Source organism: Electrophorus electricus, chromosome 20 (assembly GCF_013358815.1).
Source record: "Electrophorus electricus isolate fEleEle1 chromosome 20, fEleEle1.pri, whole genome shotgun sequence".
NCBI lineage: Eukaryota > Metazoa > Chordata > Actinopteri > Gymnotiformes > Gymnotidae > Electrophorus > Electrophorus electricus.
The window spans coordinates 3,527,658-3,546,665 of NC_049554.1; the positions used below are offsets into that span (position 1 = coordinate 3,527,658).

At 38.7% G+C, this 19,008-nt stretch overlaps 3 protein-coding genes across 4 annotated transcripts; all 3 read left to right on the forward strand.

Annotated features, from left to right (window-relative positions):
* The first annotated feature begins 119 nt into the window (after positions 1–119).
* shisa4 (shisa family member 4) lies at positions 120–7,121 on the forward strand. Of its 2 annotated transcripts, XM_027012447.2 has the most exons (7): positions 120–534; positions 1,811–1,988; positions 4,209–4,345; positions 4,920–4,931; positions 5,138–5,317; positions 5,515–5,566; positions 5,688–7,121. In XM_027012447.2, the coding sequence occupies exons 1-6, from the start codon at positions 477–479 to the stop codon at positions 5,553–5,555; spliced, it is 606 nt and encodes a 201-aa protein (XP_026868248.2). In that variant the 5' UTR covers positions 120–476; the 3' UTR covers positions 5,556–5,566; positions 5,688–7,121. The 2 variants fall into 2 exon arrangements, with proteins under 2 accessions (XP_026868248.2, XP_026868249.2); XM_027012448.2 differs by lacking the exon at positions 4,920–4,931 and having other exon boundaries at positions 192–534; positions 5,515–7,121.
* A 597-nt stretch (positions 7,122–7,718) lies between these two features.
* On the forward strand, positions 7,719–12,577 carry lmod1b (leiomodin 1b (smooth muscle)). Its single transcript, XM_027012439.2, has 3 exons — positions 7,719–8,163; positions 9,125–10,867; positions 11,207–12,577. Exons 1-3 carry the CDS (start codon positions 7,897–7,899, stop codon positions 11,231–11,233), a joined length of 2,037 nt encoding a protein of 678 aa, XP_026868240.2. The 5' UTR covers positions 7,719–7,896; the 3' UTR covers positions 11,234–12,577.
* A 2,374-nt stretch (positions 12,578–14,951) lies between these two features.
* Positions 14,952–18,469, forward strand: timm17a (translocase of inner mitochondrial membrane 17 homolog A (yeast)). The gene is made up of 6 exons (XM_027012487.2): positions 14,952–15,028; positions 15,831–15,930; positions 16,269–16,332; positions 16,836–16,964; positions 17,177–17,287; positions 17,394–18,469. Exons 1-6 carry the CDS (start codon positions 15,003–15,005, stop codon positions 17,462–17,464), a joined length of 501 nt encoding a protein of 166 aa, XP_026868288.1. The 5' UTR covers positions 14,952–15,002; the 3' UTR covers positions 17,465–18,469.
* The last annotated feature ends 539 nt before the right edge of the window (positions 18,470–19,008 follow it).

Sequence of the window (19,008 nt, forward strand, 5' to 3'; positions counted from 1 at the left end):
ATCAACCTATGTTGAAGCTTGTGAGCGTACGGCAAAATTCATTTTCGACCATATTCCTCTTTTAGGCGCATTTTAATAACGAGTTTACAAGCTGTGCCTTGAAACCTTGAGAACTAATACCAAGAGTGATGATCCCGGCCTGTGGGGGACAACCGCTACTGTGACAGAAGCAGGGTACATTTACTGATGTAAGAAAAGGAGCATTTTTACTAAAAGCAGCGCCTCATTGCTGAGACCAAGCACTAGACGTAATAAAACTTGAAGGTTGTGTCATTTCTGTTTCATTCACGCACAACCAAGGCACGTGTATTCCGACACATGTCGTAAGACCCGACCAACGAAGCGAGGGGTGCTCGCATGCGCAGCTGGGCAGCGCCATACCTTGGAATTTAAAGCGCTCTTTCAATCGATACAAATGCAACTCTCCACCTTCAACATTCCTTCATCAGGTTGACGGATAATTTATTGGAGTCGAGATGTCCCCGTCCGCTGTGGTTATACCAGTCATCTACATGGCTCTCTCTGCCTGGCAGGGTAAGGCAATATTGGGCTCCGGTGTCTTCATAGGCCCCGTCGGAGTCGTGATAAATAGTAAGCACGTGAACGCGACAAATATTAGTGCAGATTGCAGCCACACCCGTTTACAACACTGTTAGAACTGATGCCGAAAGGGATTTGTAATACACGGTAGCATAACTATACTGCGTCGTTCTTTTGCGTCAGATACTACATGTCATTGGCAGTGTTTCGTTTGCGTTATTTGTGTATTAGGTATTTGGGTTAAATGATTTAAACCGGCATGCTTGCATTTTTATTGACAATACTCCTGATTGCTTTCATTTATATGCGAATCATTAGCTGGATTCTCGTAATAAATGTAATTATAGCACCTGTACTACACCCAGTCATAAGCTTTACCATGCGTTAGCTAACAATATGTAAGTACAAAAACAAATATTTGTCTCGCATAGTTGTATAACTTTTAAGCGGTGTAAAATTGCTTAATTCTGCATGCATATGATTTTACTCAGGCCCTCATATATGGTCCTTGGCTACTTGTCATATCTACGTGTGTATAACAGCAACGGATTAGTGTCCCCGAATTACGCTATTGCATGAGACCTTGTTCATAATTTAGGACAATGTACAACACAGAGAGACGGCAAATGAAAAACACATAAATGTGGACTTAAATGTAAAAACGTCCCTTCAGCCAGTAACTGAAAGCCAATCCAAAAACTGAGACCTTGAAACAGGTGTCTGAGTGAGCTATATTTAAGATGCTGTGGTAAGATCTAACGCCCTTTCTTAGGAATAATCTTACTAATGACCCCAGGGTGCAGTGGATAATATCAAAGTTTACTTTCTTCAATTGGAAATCGTTAGCCATTGGTTTTGGTCTATTCCTACCGTTCAAGTTGCAGTGGTTTAAACACCTCTTCTGTTACTCATAAAAAGAATGCACATTGTTATTCCCACTACTTTTCACTTAGGTTTACTGTAAAACAGCTCTCATTTTGTTCAGACCAACATTAAACCAGATTTTTAAATGGAGACCAGCAAACACTTTCCATCCAAAACAGGACTACATGACCACAGCCATGTTCCTTTTACACTGTACACAATCAGAAATCGAAGAATATAAAATTGACTCGGACAGCTGAAGTCAACATACGATTTCACCTTTAGAAATCTGAAAGTGACATGCAACCTTATGCCTCGACGTTTCCCACTTTTGACATCCTTAAGGGCTTTACATGCCAGTAGTGCTTTAGCTTAGCTTTAGTTTTGCTTTGTTCTTTGCACACAGTGAGTGCTGATGAGGATTGCCTGTGGTACGTTGACAAGAACGGCACCTGGCACAACGGCTTCGACTGCCCACTCTTCACCTTCTGCTGCGGGAACTGCCACCGACGCTACTGCTGCCTGGACGGCTTAAAGATGATCACAGAGCGAGTACAGAAGCGTTGCATGCTCTTCCATCTCAGGTGCGGGAAGTCATGTAAACCTCCACATTCCCATGTGCTGCAATCTTGTATGTGCTAGATTTGCCCCAAAAAAGATGACAAGTTATAATGAAATATGAACATAATTTTGAGTATGTTCTTTAAAATATGCAGAAAATGTCCTAATGTAGAATTTAAGAAGCTGTATTTTTAAGTGTAAAAATAGTTTAAGATATAAATAAGTTAGGTTGAAACAGAAGCTAGGATTATCATGAAATCTTGAGAAATGTCTAAAAATAAATGTGGAGGAGATCAAATATATTTACTGTTCTGGATTCTGTGCTTAGTTTCAAGAAACAAAAATGATGAGTCATACAAAAAAATGATAAATTAGCTAATTTTAGACATATCAGCAACTCACAAACAATCTAAATGCAATGATTTTCTCTTTTCCTTTTATTGTATGTCCTCACAGTTTCAGATAAGATAGGTAGCCCTGAAGCCATGAGCTTTCTCTGGAAACTTTGTGCACTTCAGCTTCTGTACTTGCCGTATGACACTTTTTGGCAGTCTAATGACGTATTCAGGAACTCTTCAGTTTTGTTGTGAAAATTTGTGCAGGGCTATATGAGCTACCTTGAGGGGGGAATGTATACATTATTACCATTTTGCAAATCTACATTTTCATTTAAAGACATTCAGCAGTAGGATTAGTCAAATTAGAAAACTTGTAATGGACATTTAGTTTTTTTGGGGATATTTTTCATATAATGTAGTCTCGTGAATGGGGTTTAAGTAATGAATTGTGTTTACATTAACCTGATTAGAGTCAGTGTGTTCCCTTAGGATGTTCTGTATCATATAGGTGGTAACTGCAGATTTCAAGGCTGCCTTTATGGTTGATGGGGGGGCAATGTGTAATTCGAAATTGTGGGTTTTTATTGTATTTTTTCATTGCAATTTATATTTTATTTAGTGCACCCACAGCAGTAGTTATATGTTTACCTCCTCAGGCACAGATACTAGGTAGTTGGTTGACTCTAGTGTAAAGCATCACTACTCATTTGAGAAGATTGTTTATTGTAAATGGTCCTTTGTGAAAATGGATACAGTAAACGAAAAAACAAAAAAAATGTATATATTCTAAATACTTATAAATGCTCATTTAAAAGTATATTCAATGGGTTTTATCCTGTATTGATAGCGTTCTTATTCATACATTGATGCGTACATTTTGGGCTGTTTCATTTTAGGTAATTTCATTTAGCACACCAATCCTCTGCTCTCTCCCGAACAAACACTAGAAGTGCATTTACTGTGCTTTTTTTCTGAGAGATCACACAGCAATCAGAATAATGCTGCTCTCAGGAGCAGTCCTCCCTCAAGACCTGCAACATTGCACTTGTATTTTTGTGACAGATAATTAATGTAATCAAACACGTGGTTTCATTATTGAAATGCTTTCCAAGTAAAGAAATCCTTTTAACATTGGATTTTAAAAACACCCAGGATTACTGGGGGCTTAGATTGCCAGGTGTACACTTTTAAACATTTACAAGGCCAATTTATCGTTAGATTTGCCCCATCTATAACTTTTTTTATCTCCCGCAGATTTATAGGTAATACAATGTCATATTTTATATGCTTCTACATTTTTATAAGATTTTGGAAAAATGTTGGAAAATGCAATCATGGGTTCTTCAATGTAGTTGATTAAATAAACTGTTTTTAATTTTTGAATAATAACTTCATTATGTGCCAAAAACAGACCAAATTGTATCTGATAGTAGTAGACCTTTTTCTATTAGTAAATGTCTGTTTGGTTTAAAAAATAGTATAAACAACTACTAGGAAAGTTAATAAGAACTGATAATACAGAGGTAGCCACTTTGTTTTAGTTCACAGTGCTGGTCTTACAAAGTTTAGTGTGTAGTGTTCTTGTATATGTAGTTTATTCTAGACATACGTAAGTGTAATTTTGGTGTCTTAAACAAACATTGCATTCTTGTAGCCATCACAGCTGTTGTAATTTAAAGATTTGTTTTTATTGTGTGTGTGTGTGTGTGTGTGTGTGTGTGTGTGTGTGTGTGTGTTGGAGGAGGCTGTAAAAATTGTTGGAGGAGGGAATAATCTAAACAAACTTTTATGTCCAGATGAGCATAATTTTGATATATCCAGCTCTTGTAATCTAAAGTCATGTAAACTGTCATGTAGGAAAGTTGTTGTGATGTTTCTCTCATGAGCCTGTGCTCTGCGCCTCAGCCCCTCCACCATAGCAGGCATTGCGTCATCCATCCTGCTCTTTGTTGCTGCCATCGCGACCATGGTCTGCTGTTTCATGTGCTCCTGCTGCTACCTGTACCAGCGACACCAGCAGCGAGGCAGAACACCATACGAAGGTAAGCACTTCACACACAAGCATCACACCCACTTGTTATACTCCGCCCAGTGACCACAGAATGATGACGCTCTGTTCGCTGCCATTTTAAACCATACTTAGACCTAATAACAGTGGCCACTCTTAATGTGACTGTCAGTGTTCTGCATGTCTCCACTACTACATAGATGTGGGTTATATCTAAGCACATTCAGTGCTAATTCCGGTCATGTTTGCTGGTTTTGTGGGACAGCAACAGTACCATAGCTCTCAGTACCTTAAGATCTCAGTATCATAGCTCTCAGTACCTTAAGATCACAGTACCATAGATCTCAGTACCTTAGATCTCAGTACCATGCATCTTAAGATGATCATGAACCCCCTCCCCCTTTTCCAAGTAGATAATGCTTTAAATCCACTCCTAGTAATCTGTTCACATTTGCTTAATGTGGCAATGAAGTTGTGTGCATCCCTTTATGCAGTTATATATTTAATCATTTTACAGGGTAAGGGTTTAAGTTATTCTGGTACTAAAAAGTACATTTTACACATTATCAAGTATTTTAAAGGTGATAACGAATTTCATTATATTGCAGAGACCGAGGAAGGTATTGTATTCATTGCACCATATACAGTGCTATGGAATATACCAATATTAGAATGACTGCTTGGGGTGAGAGCATCTGCTTCTCATTAATGTGCATGGTTTACATATTAGCTGCTTCCTCAGCTTGTGCTCCTGTGTCTGCCATTCAGAAAGCTACATCATAGAAATGCATGTACAGCACTTTGCATAAGTAACTTGCAATTTCAGCCCAGCAGATACCAATGGCCAGTTACCCTGTGGAGCCAATGTATGATGCTTATGGAAAACCTGGGTACCCCGGCTATCCAGTAGCACCGCAGTATCCTGGTATGCCGCCACAAAACCTCATGATGGCGCAGGGGACTTATCCTCCATATCTTCACACCGATCCAGGCTACAATCAAGGAGGTAAGAGACAAACCCAAAATACTGTCAATCATGTACCTTATGAGAGAAATTAATGGAGTTTGTTAATAACTTGGTTTTGGCAGAATCTGAATTACTTTTATATAATTTGTTTTACAATGTTTGGCACTACAGGTCAGAAAGCAGGTAAACTGGGACAGATGGTACTTAACTTGTGTGTCGTGGTTTCTTTGTTTCAGCTCCTCCACCATATTCTCCTCCACAGAACCCGGGTCACTGAGACTTCCTCCAGTAAGGAGAGCACAGCGCAGCCTAGTGGCTTGCCTGGGACACTACTGTCAAGGAGTCCCTTGAATAACCACTGGCACTTTTACATTTTATTTATTGTATTTATTTCTTGAATGATCTCCAGAGTGAAGAGTGAATGGCCTGGGTGTGCTTTATGCACAAGTGAGTTGCAGTGTAAAGCACAGCTGACACGTCATATTTTGTGTTCCCGTAAGCACCTGACTCACCAATTGACAGATCCTCATTCATCTGACGTCGCATGCTACGTAGTCATTGTTTTCCATTGAACATTTGCAAGAAAGACATTCAAATTTTGATGTTTTTATTACTGGCACTCTTGGCTGCAGGGTGATGGAGCATTTCGTTTGTTTCATTGGCACTGAATTCTATTTATACTTGTTCTGGTAGACAAATTGTCTGTACAGACACATCAATAAAAAGTCCAGGTTAGAAAGCATGTCATCTACAGTAGACTCCAATATATAATATTCTGCACCGCATGAGAATTAATGTCTGCCAGTCAGACAGAAAGATTTGATGGATATTAGACATAATTTAGATAAGTCTTACATTACTTTGTTCTATATTGCTGTCTTCATGTTCATGTTTTTAATTAATATTGGCAGTTTTGAGGTGTACATTCTATTTAGATGCCAGCCCTTTGTTAACTGTAACTGGCTTATGTTGCCTAACCTAATTCCGATGGTCCCTTACCTAATCGACTTATTTTGCCTTTGAAGGGGTCAATAAACTGACTTCCATAAGGTTTGTTAACAAGTTTGTTAATGTTTGCTTACATCCTTTCTATAGATTATTATTTTAATGGTGTATGGTGATTTACTCATGTCATATCTCTGGTATTTCAGGGTTTTCTAAACTGCAATTTTGATATATACCGAGATACTTCAGTGTCTAAGAGTTTGCCACGTTTCATGAACTTCTGGATAAAGACTCTTTTGGATCATTACCATTTCTGGTTGAAGCATTAGAGGAATTTTTAGCATTTCATGTAATGTTTCAGAGTAATGAGTTCCAAAGAAGTGGGTTTGTTGTAAACAGGAATTTAAGTAAAAATATTTCAGAATCCGTTTATGTGTACTGTGATTTAAGTAAGAATTACTGCTTCCTCGCATTATTGCCATAAACACCAGGCTAAACTGGCAGTTATTTGTAGTTTCCCTTTGGATACAGCTTTAGTAGTACAGTGAATACCGAACTACCACATCCAGTTGTGACAGTTTGTGTTTAGTTTAAATTACCTGTGCTTTAATGCAAATAGCCTGTAATATATTGCAAAAGTCCTTTTTGCATAATTGTTCATTTATTTATCACTTTTGAATGTGAAGTGAAAGTCTGATGGTCTGTATCGGAGATGGCCATAGGTGTGTTTTATGTAACAAAACCATAATCATTTTACTCTTAGAGTGATGCAAAACTACTAGTGTTAGAAATTAAATTCTTGCCTTTATAAGAGACGTCTAATCTAACAGACTAAAATGGAAGTATTATATTGCATAATTCACTTTTACAATAAAAACCTTTGGTCTTTTATATCTTATCTGTTGTTGTGCCTAGAACATCTTAGTGTAATTGTTTTTATTTACTTGCCACTGTAAAAAGTGGTATACACTAATGCTATACATTACTGTGACAAGTTAGACAAGGTATGTTTATTTATATAGCACTTTACCTTCACAGTGGCAATTCTAAGTGCTTCATGTAAAATTAAATAGGCTTACTGTATACTGTGCAATTCTTATTTCTTAGTAGTGGTGAAAAGCAAAATGTCCATGCATGGTTGCCTTTTTCTTAGGTAAAGCTAACCACAGAAATATAATACTTAATATATTTTATGACCACATATATAATGCTTACATAATTAATATATTAATTCAACAGTGCAGGCAAAACAGTACAGTCTTGTTACTTAGTGCTCCTTAGCCTATGAATTCACCACTGCAGTAAAAGTATACCAATATTATCATAAATAGGAAGTACGTTTATTTCTAGGATACTTTGGGGTTTTAGTAAACCATAGCCCTCCCAGTTGCCTTTAAAGGAGTGTGTACCATCATCTAAATATGGGCAGGCAGTCGCGATGGATTTCAAGGAATGTCCAAGCACCACTAACTAGTGATGAGAAACCGTTGCGCCATAAGCTCTCACCTCCGAACGAACACCGTACGCTATCAGGACTTCCAAACCACACTCGGTTGAACTTCACTGCTCTTTCCCTTAAAGGTATTTGTGTTTATTTATGGGAATACACAAGAGGTGAAACAACCACTGCTGCACAAAGCGTCTTCTCATCTAGGCTTTCCAAGTGCGCAGTTATGTCCAGGAGAAAGGTGAGGGGACTTACGCGGACTGGGCGGCAGGTAAGCGAGGACCCGGATCTCGACAATTTGCTGTTAAACCTGTCGCCCGAAGAGGTGGAGGAATTGCAGAAGGAGGTGTCAACTGTGCCGGACCCCGACCCGAGCGAGATTATAATAGTGGACCAAACGGATTTAAAACAAACCGCACCTAAGAAAGAATCCAACTTCAGTAATCGCGACGATGAGTCCAAAACTCATTTGCAAAGGAACCTGTCCACTGAGGTATGAAACGGGCTTAAGAAATAACACTTGGCACAGTTGCTAACAGTTTTTTGACTTATTTAATTTGATGATTTAAAAATGCAAATAATAAATACATAAATAAATAAACGAGCTCACATACTAATCTTACAGTCAGCTATCCTCTCAAGCCTCTTATAAGTATCTGATGACGGTGGACCTTCCTTGTACTTAAGCCTTTTTAGGAAACTACAGCATGGCTGGTAATAATAGTATGTTGTATTACATAGTACAATACAATTGTAACATTAATTCTTTAAATGTCTGTCTTTTTAAATTTTGGAACTTTTAGCCTTCTGCATTGAGGTCTGCAGTGATAAGGGAGTATAGATGGACATGGAAATGAGCTATGTTAACAGCAGGGTGCGCGTGTGTTGAACTCCTCAGTGGAAGTGAAGAGACTCTGTTTTGCTGTCATCTCTGTTGTGTTCCTGGTGAAATTCCTCGCTTGATTGCTCCTTCGCGCACTGCCTTTTAAGGACTGGTCTGCCAAGCCTAGAAGCTTTGCACAGACAAACAGACCCTGGCTCACAAATCAAACACTCAGCCACTGAATAGATTCATGGAATGGATATAAAATAGCTGGTGACCTACAGTACAGACATTAATTACTTTTATATATATATAGTAATTACTATTAGTCCTACATAATAATAATGTCAGAATGGTGCTGACATTTACCTGTATAGCCTGCGATTAGTAAACATCTAGGCAATAGCCTAATAGCAGTTACCTTTTCTTTCTTTTTTAAATGCACAACATCTCTCCAGTATAAAATATTTACATTTTTATTGGTGACCTACACAAATGACTGGAAGACTGTTATTTTTGCTGGGTCCAACAGTTCCCAATAAATGTATAAATCAGCTATAAATCTGTAAGCTTATATGAATGTATAGAACGATAAAGCCATAAGATTTGCTTGCTGATGTTTTCTCTTTAGGGTGAGCCCAGGAGGGAAAGTCGAAAACAGGAGTATCTGAGGAAGATGGGCCTGAGTCAGGAGATGAGCGATGGAAGGCTTCAGAGACAAACCAGCATTTCCACAACCAGCGTTCCTGGTATACAAGACAATAAAACAGAGGACAGGAACTCAAGAATCCAAGAGAATCCTAAAGGTGCTAGAGCAGGTTACTTCAAGAGGGAGGAGGAGAGTGAAAGGGAAGGGGAAGTCAAGGTGAAAGAAGTGAACGATGACTCCAAGCTCAAAGACAGGTGGGAGACAACACATGGCAGCAGCAAGACAAAAGAGTTGATTTCCAAACTTCAGGAAAAAAAGGAGGATTGTAAAGAGAAGGACAGAAAAGAGGAAAGCCGGAGGAGAGACCCCGGAGACCACAAGACAAAGGCGATGATCTCCAGGTTACAGGAGAAGCAGGATAAAGAAGAAAGACAGGAGAGAGAGAGGAGAGAAGAATTCAGGAAAAAAGAAGACAGCAGAATGAAAGGCCTAGTTCCCAAGTTAGAAAAGGAAAATCTGGTTGCAGAGACCAAAACAGATGAAAAGAGGACATCAGAAGAGAGAGAGAGTGTCAACAAACAAGCTGATTTAGTGACGTCCAATGATAAAGACATGGTCAAGAAGGATTTCAGGAAAGATGCTGATAGCACAGATAAAGAAAATGTGAATGTGAGAAAGGATAAGGAACCTATTAAAGGAAAAGGGGAACTAAAGATGAACAAAGAAAAGATGGTTGCAAAAGGGCATAATGAGATCCAGAATGAAGTACATGAGCCTTGCAGGGAAGAAAAAGTTGGAAACTGTGTGGAAGATAAAAATTCAAAAACCAAGATTAAAGAGGAGGAGGAGGAAGACGAGTCTACAAACATGTTTGCTGAAGATCTGGAAAGAGTCTCTTGCAATGACCCTGGGATGACTGAGCTCAATGTTAACAACTCTGAAGTCATTAAAGTCAATACCCTCATTCAGTTCGCTGAAGCGCTGAAAAACAACACACATATTAAGACATTTGCCCTCGCTAACTGCCGTGCAGATGACCATGTGGCTTATGCTATCGCAGGCACCTTACGCAGTAACAAAACCATTACTAGCATTAACCTGGACTCCAATCTTCTCACTAGCAAGGGAATCATGGCCTTGGTCCAAGCACTTCAATATAACTCCACCCTCACTGAGCTCCGTTTTCACAATCAGCGGCACATCTGTGGAGGCAAAACAGAGATGGAGATGACAAAGATTTTGAAAGAAAATACAGCTCTTCTTAAACTGGGCTACCACTTTGAGTTGGCTGGTCCACGCATGACCGTGACCAACATCCTCAGTCGTAACATGGACCGTCAGAGACAGAAGAGGCTGCAAGAGCAGAAGCAGGCCCAAGCCCAGGGAAATGAAGACAAGAAAGACTCACTGGAGGTCCCAAAAACTAGCTTCAACAAAGCCTCCCCAAGGAGCTCACCAAAACCATCTCCTGTTTCATCGCCTATACCATCCCCAAAACTGGCACCCAGGAAGGGGCCTGGTGGTCCTCCACCTCCACCTCCACCACCTGGGGGTTTACCACCCCCACCACCCCCAATCTTGGATGGCGACTTCCTAAAGAACTCCCTGACCCCTGTGTCAAAGAGAAAGCTGGATGATAGGACTGGAGGTCGAGGTATAAGCCTGAACTCCAGGGACCAGCTTTTGGCTTCCATAAGGGATGCCAACATTAAACAACTCAAAAAGGCAAGAAATTACACTTCCCTACCCCAACATTAACATCTTAAAGTGAATTCAGATGAAAAAAACTTTCAAAAATGTTAAAGGTTTCTATGTGGCAGATAAACTCAGAAAGCTCGGAATAAACATGTTTCAAAACGTTTCAAATAACCCTCATTTGGTTAAGCGTTAATGCCAATTATGCATTTTATCATGCAGCCATGCTAACCTATGTTATCTTGAAATCATGCTTACTGGCTCTGCATTAATTAATTCACACAATCACAATGTCTTTATTTGAACATACGGTGCCTTTTATTTTCTGTAAATGCTGGTAAATAAGATTTTTTTTCCCTTTCCCCAAAGGTTTCATTACCAAAACTTCTACAATAAGCAGACTGCAGAGAGAAAAGCATGAAAGACAGATGAAGAAAAGAAGGCCAGACATCTCACACACATTAAGGAGATTGACATCTGTCCTCTTTTACACACAGTCTGCTACTGCCCTGTATTATAGAGACACAACGAGGTGAAGATGGCAATCATTCATCTTGGGGTTCTCTCACAATACACTGGACTGTGAAGAGGAACGGATGCATGGTGGAGTCGTGGTGCTCGGAGGCTGACACAGACAGCCTATGTTGACGCCTTGTTTATAATTTGCACTAAGTGAAACAATTCATATGGTGAGTGTGTGCAGTACAGTGTGTATGCATGTATGTGTATGGATCCCATGGGAAGTGATACATTTTGTAATACTTTTTGGATGATTTGTAATTAACGATATGTGTTGACAGTATACAGATCCTTATATTTGGAATTCTAATCAATTTATGGGATTCTACATTATCAGGGATTTAAAGGGAAACTCCAATCAGAACACAATGTTTACTCCAATTAAGACATTTTTTTGCCGTGCTTTTGTTGATACATAAGAAATTCTGCAGGAGTGTAGCGATATGGAATCACTTATTTGGTTTTTGAGTCTCTTTTGAAGTTATGTTTCTGACTATTGTGTAATGCAAACACATTACATGATTTAAGTAAATCACTCTAACAGAATAATAGTTATTGTCAAATCATATGTAAAAAAAATTGAAGGTGATTTAGAATTTGTAGGTTTTACAATTGACTCAGGATGATCCTTTTAAGGATAGGATTTTATTTGACTCTAAACATGGTATCTGGTTGGGTCGAGTGCATTAGGATTTAGGAGAACTTCCTGCTCTTTGAGAATGACAACATTGTGCACTGCTACAGTTTGGAGCACCACTTCTCTCATGCTCATGGTTTCAGCTGGACCGGTGGAATAATGTTCTTTTTAGACTACAAGAAATGTTATCATGTTAATAAATTGTACTATTTAATTCATCTCTCTGATGGAGACATGGTTGGTCTCTTTAAGATTCCTATCTTAGGAAATCCAATTCCAAGATATAAAGCAAGGCTACACTTAAATAAGAATGAACAGTACTTATAAAAACTTTTTTTTCTTATTTTGCACACATAGCAAAATTAACCCAATCATCACATTTTATCATCCAGATAAAAGTCATTCAGTTAAAAGAGTATTTTATAGTCATCTGTTGAGTGATATTACACAGTGTAAACCATGAGGAATGAGCAGATAGAATGATTCATGAGTAATGATTTGTGAGTAATGATTTATGAGTAATGGCACTCGTTATGATAAACACAAAATGTCAAGCAGATCCTAATAAAGTAATGCAGCACACACACAGTGTAGTGCAGTATTCTTGTCTAAGGTAATGCAGCACACACAGTGTACTAACTCTTAACTATACTCCTAATTCTATTTTAGTACTCAAGCTATGTATGTTTTGGAATTTGGAAATTGTTAACATCATAGACCAATAATTTCAAACCTGCAAATCAGCATACATCGTGGACATAGAACTTGTCTAATATGCTGGGCAGATAGGTAATTTGCAAAACTTTAACGAAACATCCCTGGAAAATGCTCCCTCTGTTAAATGGAAAGCATTTATATAGAAATAATAGTTCCTGTGAACAGCAGAGGGTCTAGCAAAGGAACATCTTGTTCAGTAATAGAGACCTTTTGGAAATGTGAAGGTTGATTTGAATAACATCAGCCCAGTTTATATTTCATTTGCCCCGTCTCAGTCCATGCACCATGAAATGCCTATATTTGGTCATTCTAAATGGAGACTTTGTCTGCAACTCATTCCTTTCTCCTTCCTAATAATGGGAATATTGCCAACAGCCTGTCTCTAAACAATGACACCACAGCGAGAGCGAGAGAGAGAGAGAGAGAGAGAGAGAGAGAGAGAGAGAGAGAGAGAGAGAGAGAGAGAGAGAGAGAGAGAGAGAAGTTGATGTGTTCGCCTGGGCTAATACACGGAACTGCAAATTTTGGGGGAACTTTATGTCTTGGCACAGATGTTCTTGCTCTGCTACTGCCAATTGTTGGTGTTTATTAATAATTCGTCACCCAGAAAATATTTCACAAGTTCACATCAATGACATCAATTCTAAATTTAGATTTAGATTTAGTTTCATAATCGCTGAAAGTGTAGGTAAGAAGAAAAGGGAACTGTCAACTTGTCAGGAACATTGTTATAGTACTGTTATGGCAAATTGTTATTATTAGGAAATCAATGTTTATAAACATGTATCATATTGTATGGCATTACTTGCAAATGGTATTCCCCCTAAAGACTTTTGAGATTCCTTACCAATTTCTGATGAAGCTGTGAATGAGACATTTCACTACTGATGCAATTTGTTCTGTACAATTATAATATTAGAACATTATACTATTCAACATAGTAATTATAATGAATATATTGTGTTGATCTTAATATGATATAAATATGCACAAACCGTTTACCTGTAAAGCATATTTTATATATCTTTTTGGATTGCTATTATCTACCTTTAAATTGTAACGGTGGCAAGGAGGGAGTGAGAAGCATGTTTGGTTGCAGAGTCTCTATAGTAGCAACTTAGCACAAGCAGTGAGCAAAAACAAACAAAACAGCAGGTCTCTCTTCATAGAGTGGTAAGGTCCTTATAGAAGCTGCAGGATTCTCCTAGTGAGTGACAGCAGTGACTCTCCTACTCCGGCAGGGAGTAATGTGCGGCACTGGAGGAGGGAAAATGTGGGCTTAAATAGAGGGGCAATAAAACAATAACCTGGGAACAGGTACACAGGACTAATAAGCGGGTAATTGGGAGCATGGCAGGAACGGTGTGTGCGTGAGTGTGTGTGTGTTTGTGTGTGTGTGTGTGTGTGTGTGTGTGTGTGTGTGTGTGTGTGTGTGTGTGTGTTTGCGTGTGTCTGAGTGAGTGGGCATATGCCTCTCTCTGGGTACCGAGCACCCCATGACATAAATATCAACCACAAGAGGAGATAAACCTCTTTGTTATACTTCCTGAACTATATAGGAAAGTAAGTTATTAACTGGAGTAGCCAACGACCACCTCCATTGCTCCATTGCTGTTTCCACACATTAAATCTTATAGCAATGTTCAATGTACTAACCCAATCCATAAATAACTCCATGGCAAGCATGGTGTCTTGGTGGATAGCACACTTGCCTTTCAGATCTAGGGATTCAAGTCCCTGCCTGGGTGGAGTTTCTGTCTGTGTGGGTTTCCTCCAGGGTCTCTGGTTTCCTTCCATGGTTCAAAAACATGGAGGTTTAGGTTGATTGGATATTCTAAATTGTACTGAATGAATGAGACTTGTGTGCAGGTTTGTCCAGTGATGGGCTCTGTCCCAGTCTTAACCTCCACCCAGTGCAGTCTCCGAGGGGGTTGTGGTTTCTGATAGCATACACTGTGTGCAAATTGGCTGCTGCTTCTCATTGGTGTGTGTTTGTTAAAGAAAAAAAAAAAAAAAAAAAAAAAAAAAAAAAAAAAAAAGCTTATATCTGTCTGTAAAGTGTACTTAAGTCTGAGAAAGGCGTTATAAAAATGCAACTAATAATAATAATTCCAGAATAAGGTGTATGACTTCGGAAATCTTGGATGTTTACTAAATTCTTAACAAAATTGCTTAGGAAGTAGATACTCTTTTGCTTTCCCCCACCTCCCACTAGAGGGCGCAGTTCAGATTGGTTACGTGACGTAAGCCACACCGTCACGCTCCTGATTGCGTGAACAGGAAAAGAGCAAAATGGAGGAGTACGCGAGGGAGCCGTGGTAAGCCGACTAACTGGAATTATTGTACATCTTTTTGACATGTAACATTTGAATTCACTTTTCTCCCAGCAACGAGGATAAATCTCGATTTAAACAAACGCTACTTTTAGGTCCGCTGTCAAAGTTGTTATCCAATTGTAGTCACGTGGAGCGGTGGACCAGCCGCGATGTCCTTTGGTGCGTTTAGCGTTATCTTAGCTTAGCTTATTTTAGCTTATTTTATCTTAGCTTAGTTTAGCTTATTTTAGCTTACTTCAGTGTATCTTAGCTTAGCTTATCTTAGTTTAGCGTTAGTTTAGCTTAGCTTAGCTTAGCTGACATTTAGCTGAATGACCTTGTTCTCTTAGCAGTTTTAACACTGAATGTAGTTCTGCGTTTTATTTCTGACGCTTCCATATGTGTGTAAAATTTTGGGGTTGAGCAACAGTTGTAGAATTTCAGTATCTGCTAGCTAATTAGTTACCTAATTTTTATTTTTATTACACTAGGTATTCTAGCTAGCGTTAGAAAGCTCGCTCGCTTTATCTAACTTTGACTTATTAACGCTGTCTAATTTTCAGATATTTGTATTTTGTTGCTCTAACGAACGCTTTTGCCGTCAGTTTCCCTCTTGGGACCATAAATTATAATGTATAGTGGAAGACAGTATTTAAAAGAAAAATAAGGTTTATACAAATGAGGAATTACGGATAGACCTGTATTTCATTCCGTTACCGGTATTAATAGCATCCAGGATCAGTGTGTTTGTTGGCTAGATGGTTGAATAATTTATTTACCTCGACGTTGGTTATTTACCTTTCAGTCCCTGGAGGATAGTGGATGACTGCGGAGGCGCCTTCACAATGGGAGCCATAGGAGGAGGTATATTCCAAGCTGTCAAAGGCTTTCGAAACGCTCCTTCAGTAAGTTTGGCTTCTGTCTGGGATGGAAATTGCTTGGTCATTAAGTTAAATGATTATTGTTTTTGCACTTATGCATTCTAACAGAATAGTTTAAAAAATTGAGTTAATTGAGTGGCCCAGTGCTCCCTAAACCGATGTGCTGTATCTTCTGCCATGATTGTCTTTGAATTCAGTGAGTGTATATATAGTTTAGGATGGATGTGATTGACTCTATATTTTTTTGGGAACTATTACAACAACCCTTTTCATTGCATGAAGCTTCTTTTCTAGAATGTTATCCCTGTTTTTTAGTGTAACCTTGCTGCAAGATTCTTCATGTGTATTTGTCTTCTGTTCAGGGGATGAACCATAGGCTCAAGGGGAGTATGACAGCCATCAGGACCAGAGCGCCACAAATAGGAGGTCAGTGTCTTATGTGAACCCCAGTCTTGTGCCTTCTGTCCATTTGTTTTGAAAGCTCACATTTAATATAGTCTCTTTCCATATAAACCCATTTTGTGTGCATTTGGAGGCAGGTGGGGTATTATGAAAATTACACACAAAATTAAGCTGCATTGGCTGTGTTGGAGAAGGAGAGCCAGCCTATAAATGTCATAGCCTGTAAATTAGGACTGAAAATATATTTTTAATCAGCATTGTAATTTTGGCCTTTCCATAAGGCTGTAATATGCAAATGAGCTCTCCAACACATCGTTTCTACTTGTGTACTGTGAGCATCCAGACTAGTTTGACATGACAGGTGTTCTTTGGGTGTTTAGATAAATCATATCAAAGGGTCTTCAGTATTTTAATATATCATAAAGAACATTGCAAAGGCAGTATAGCTATATAATCACAATCAGGTGTTGTTTCTTTTTATGTTTTTCCTGTTGTGAATTCATAAAGTGGCTTTCTGAATGTTACAGGAAGCTTTGCAGTATGGGGTGGGCTCTTCTCAATGATTGACTGCGGGCTGGTGAAGGTGCGTGGTAAAGAGGACCCCTGGAACTCTATAACAAGTGGAGCCATGACGGGTGCCATCCTTGCTGCCAGAAGTGAGTTTACAGGCCTGTGTTTCAGATACATGTGTAGATTGGCTTTTGGACTAACAGAGTTCAGTCAGCTGCAGCTGTTTTTTTCCCCTTAGAATGAAGAACAGAAATTAACACAAACATTTGTGGGATTCGTCTGATTTTCTGGGTTGGCTCTCTGCTGTCTGTGGGACTTGTGTGGTAAGCTGGTACTGATTCAGGCTTTTTCCCCACAGATGGGCCTGTGGCAATGGTCGGTTCTGCCGCAATGGGAGGCATACTCTTAGCGTTAATAGAAGGTGCAGGAATCCTCCTCACAAGGTTTGCTTCATCGCAGTTCCCCACTGGTAAGTGTTAAAAAAACAACAAACAAATATATACATCTTAACTGGAGACATTTAATATCTAAAGAACTCCTGAATTCTAACTGTTGTTTGAATGTCACTTTTTCAGGTCCACAGTTCATAGAGGAGCCTTCCCCTATGCCTGCCCCTACCTTTGGGGACTATAGACAGTACCAGTGATGGGCCATGTCAGCAATGAGGCCTTGTGATATTCCATGAACTCATCTGCGGTGCCAGAGTCACTCTGAGAACTATGGAACTCTTATTATATGAATCCACCAGAGCCCCTGTCAGGGGCTTGGAGAATGAAAAGTGCAAGCACTCATGTGTTTGTTGTTGTGCTTTTTTTTTTGTTTTTGTTTTTTGTTTTTTTTTTTTGTTTTTTTCCCCTCCCCCTGCCACTGGCTCATCTGTCTTTTGTCCTTATTAGTCTTTAGTTTGTGGCTCACACTATGTAAGTTGGTCTTCTTTACTCAAGAGAAGGGATGAAGCTGGTTTGGATTTCACCCTTCACAAATTATTTTCTGTTCATCATATTTAATGAGCTTGTTTGTTAACACAGGAATTCCTGTAGGCTTAAGCACACTGTAGGTTATGCCAGATTCTGCAGATAGACCAGTGTTTCCCAACCCTCAGGGTCCTTGAGCATCTGTGCATTGCACATATTGCTGCTTTTCTCATTCTAACATTGTTTATACTCATTTAGGTCTTTTTAATTAGCAGATGAGTTGAAATGTTAGGTAAAAAGAAGACACAATTGCAATGTTGGGGAACTTCAGGAGCAGGACCGGAGACAGACCTACAGTTGCTCATAAAACATGAAATTCCTGGCTGTAGATTGGTATGCCTAGGAGTAATTTTGTGTTTGTGTGCATGTATGGATGTGTGTGAGGATAAACATACATACGTTGCTGGATAGTTTGTTTTATCATCCCAAAGCATCATGCATCTCACAAGCTCTTGTATAGTTGATGAAGTTATAAGTAAATCCTTATCATCTGAATGTCCTCTCATGTTCTAAAGTAGCTATTTATTTTTTAAGGCAAGTACAGCAAACTATAAATGTGTAATGTTGTGTATCACACGCAATGTTATTAGGACCATTACTGGCAAAGAATGAACATATTTGAGGTGACTGATGTATATCAAACTGAATACTAGACTAAATAAACAGCTGTTGCTATAGTTGAGTTTTTGTTGTTCAAGAAGAGGCAATAATGAAAGTATTGGATTGAAAATTATTGTCTGCATCAGCCAGTGAGGATTGCAATCCTTTATTTTTTTATGTTTTTATTCAGGTTCAAATTAGGCCAATGATGCAACATGCCAAATGGATTCAGCGTGCACTGCACACTTTGAACAGATAAAACTTGTCCACTGGAGGGCAGTATGGACAAGTAGGAATTTATCAAATCTATTATTTAGATGTTATGAATCCTAGCAACACAGATTATGAATATGGGATAGTGGTATACTAGCTCAGTCACAACAATGGAGCAAGTCCTAATTTTTATATATATATATATATATATATATATATATATTTTTTTTTTATTATTATTTATTTTTTTTTTTTTGGGAGTTGTAAGATCATTGAGATCAGATAAGCAAAGACTTGAACTAAGAAAAATGCTCTAAAATTACATCTGGTGGTGTTTTAATTAGATGTGTATTCACTATATTAATTGTTTATTAATTTTGCAGCTCTTTTTCATTATGCAATA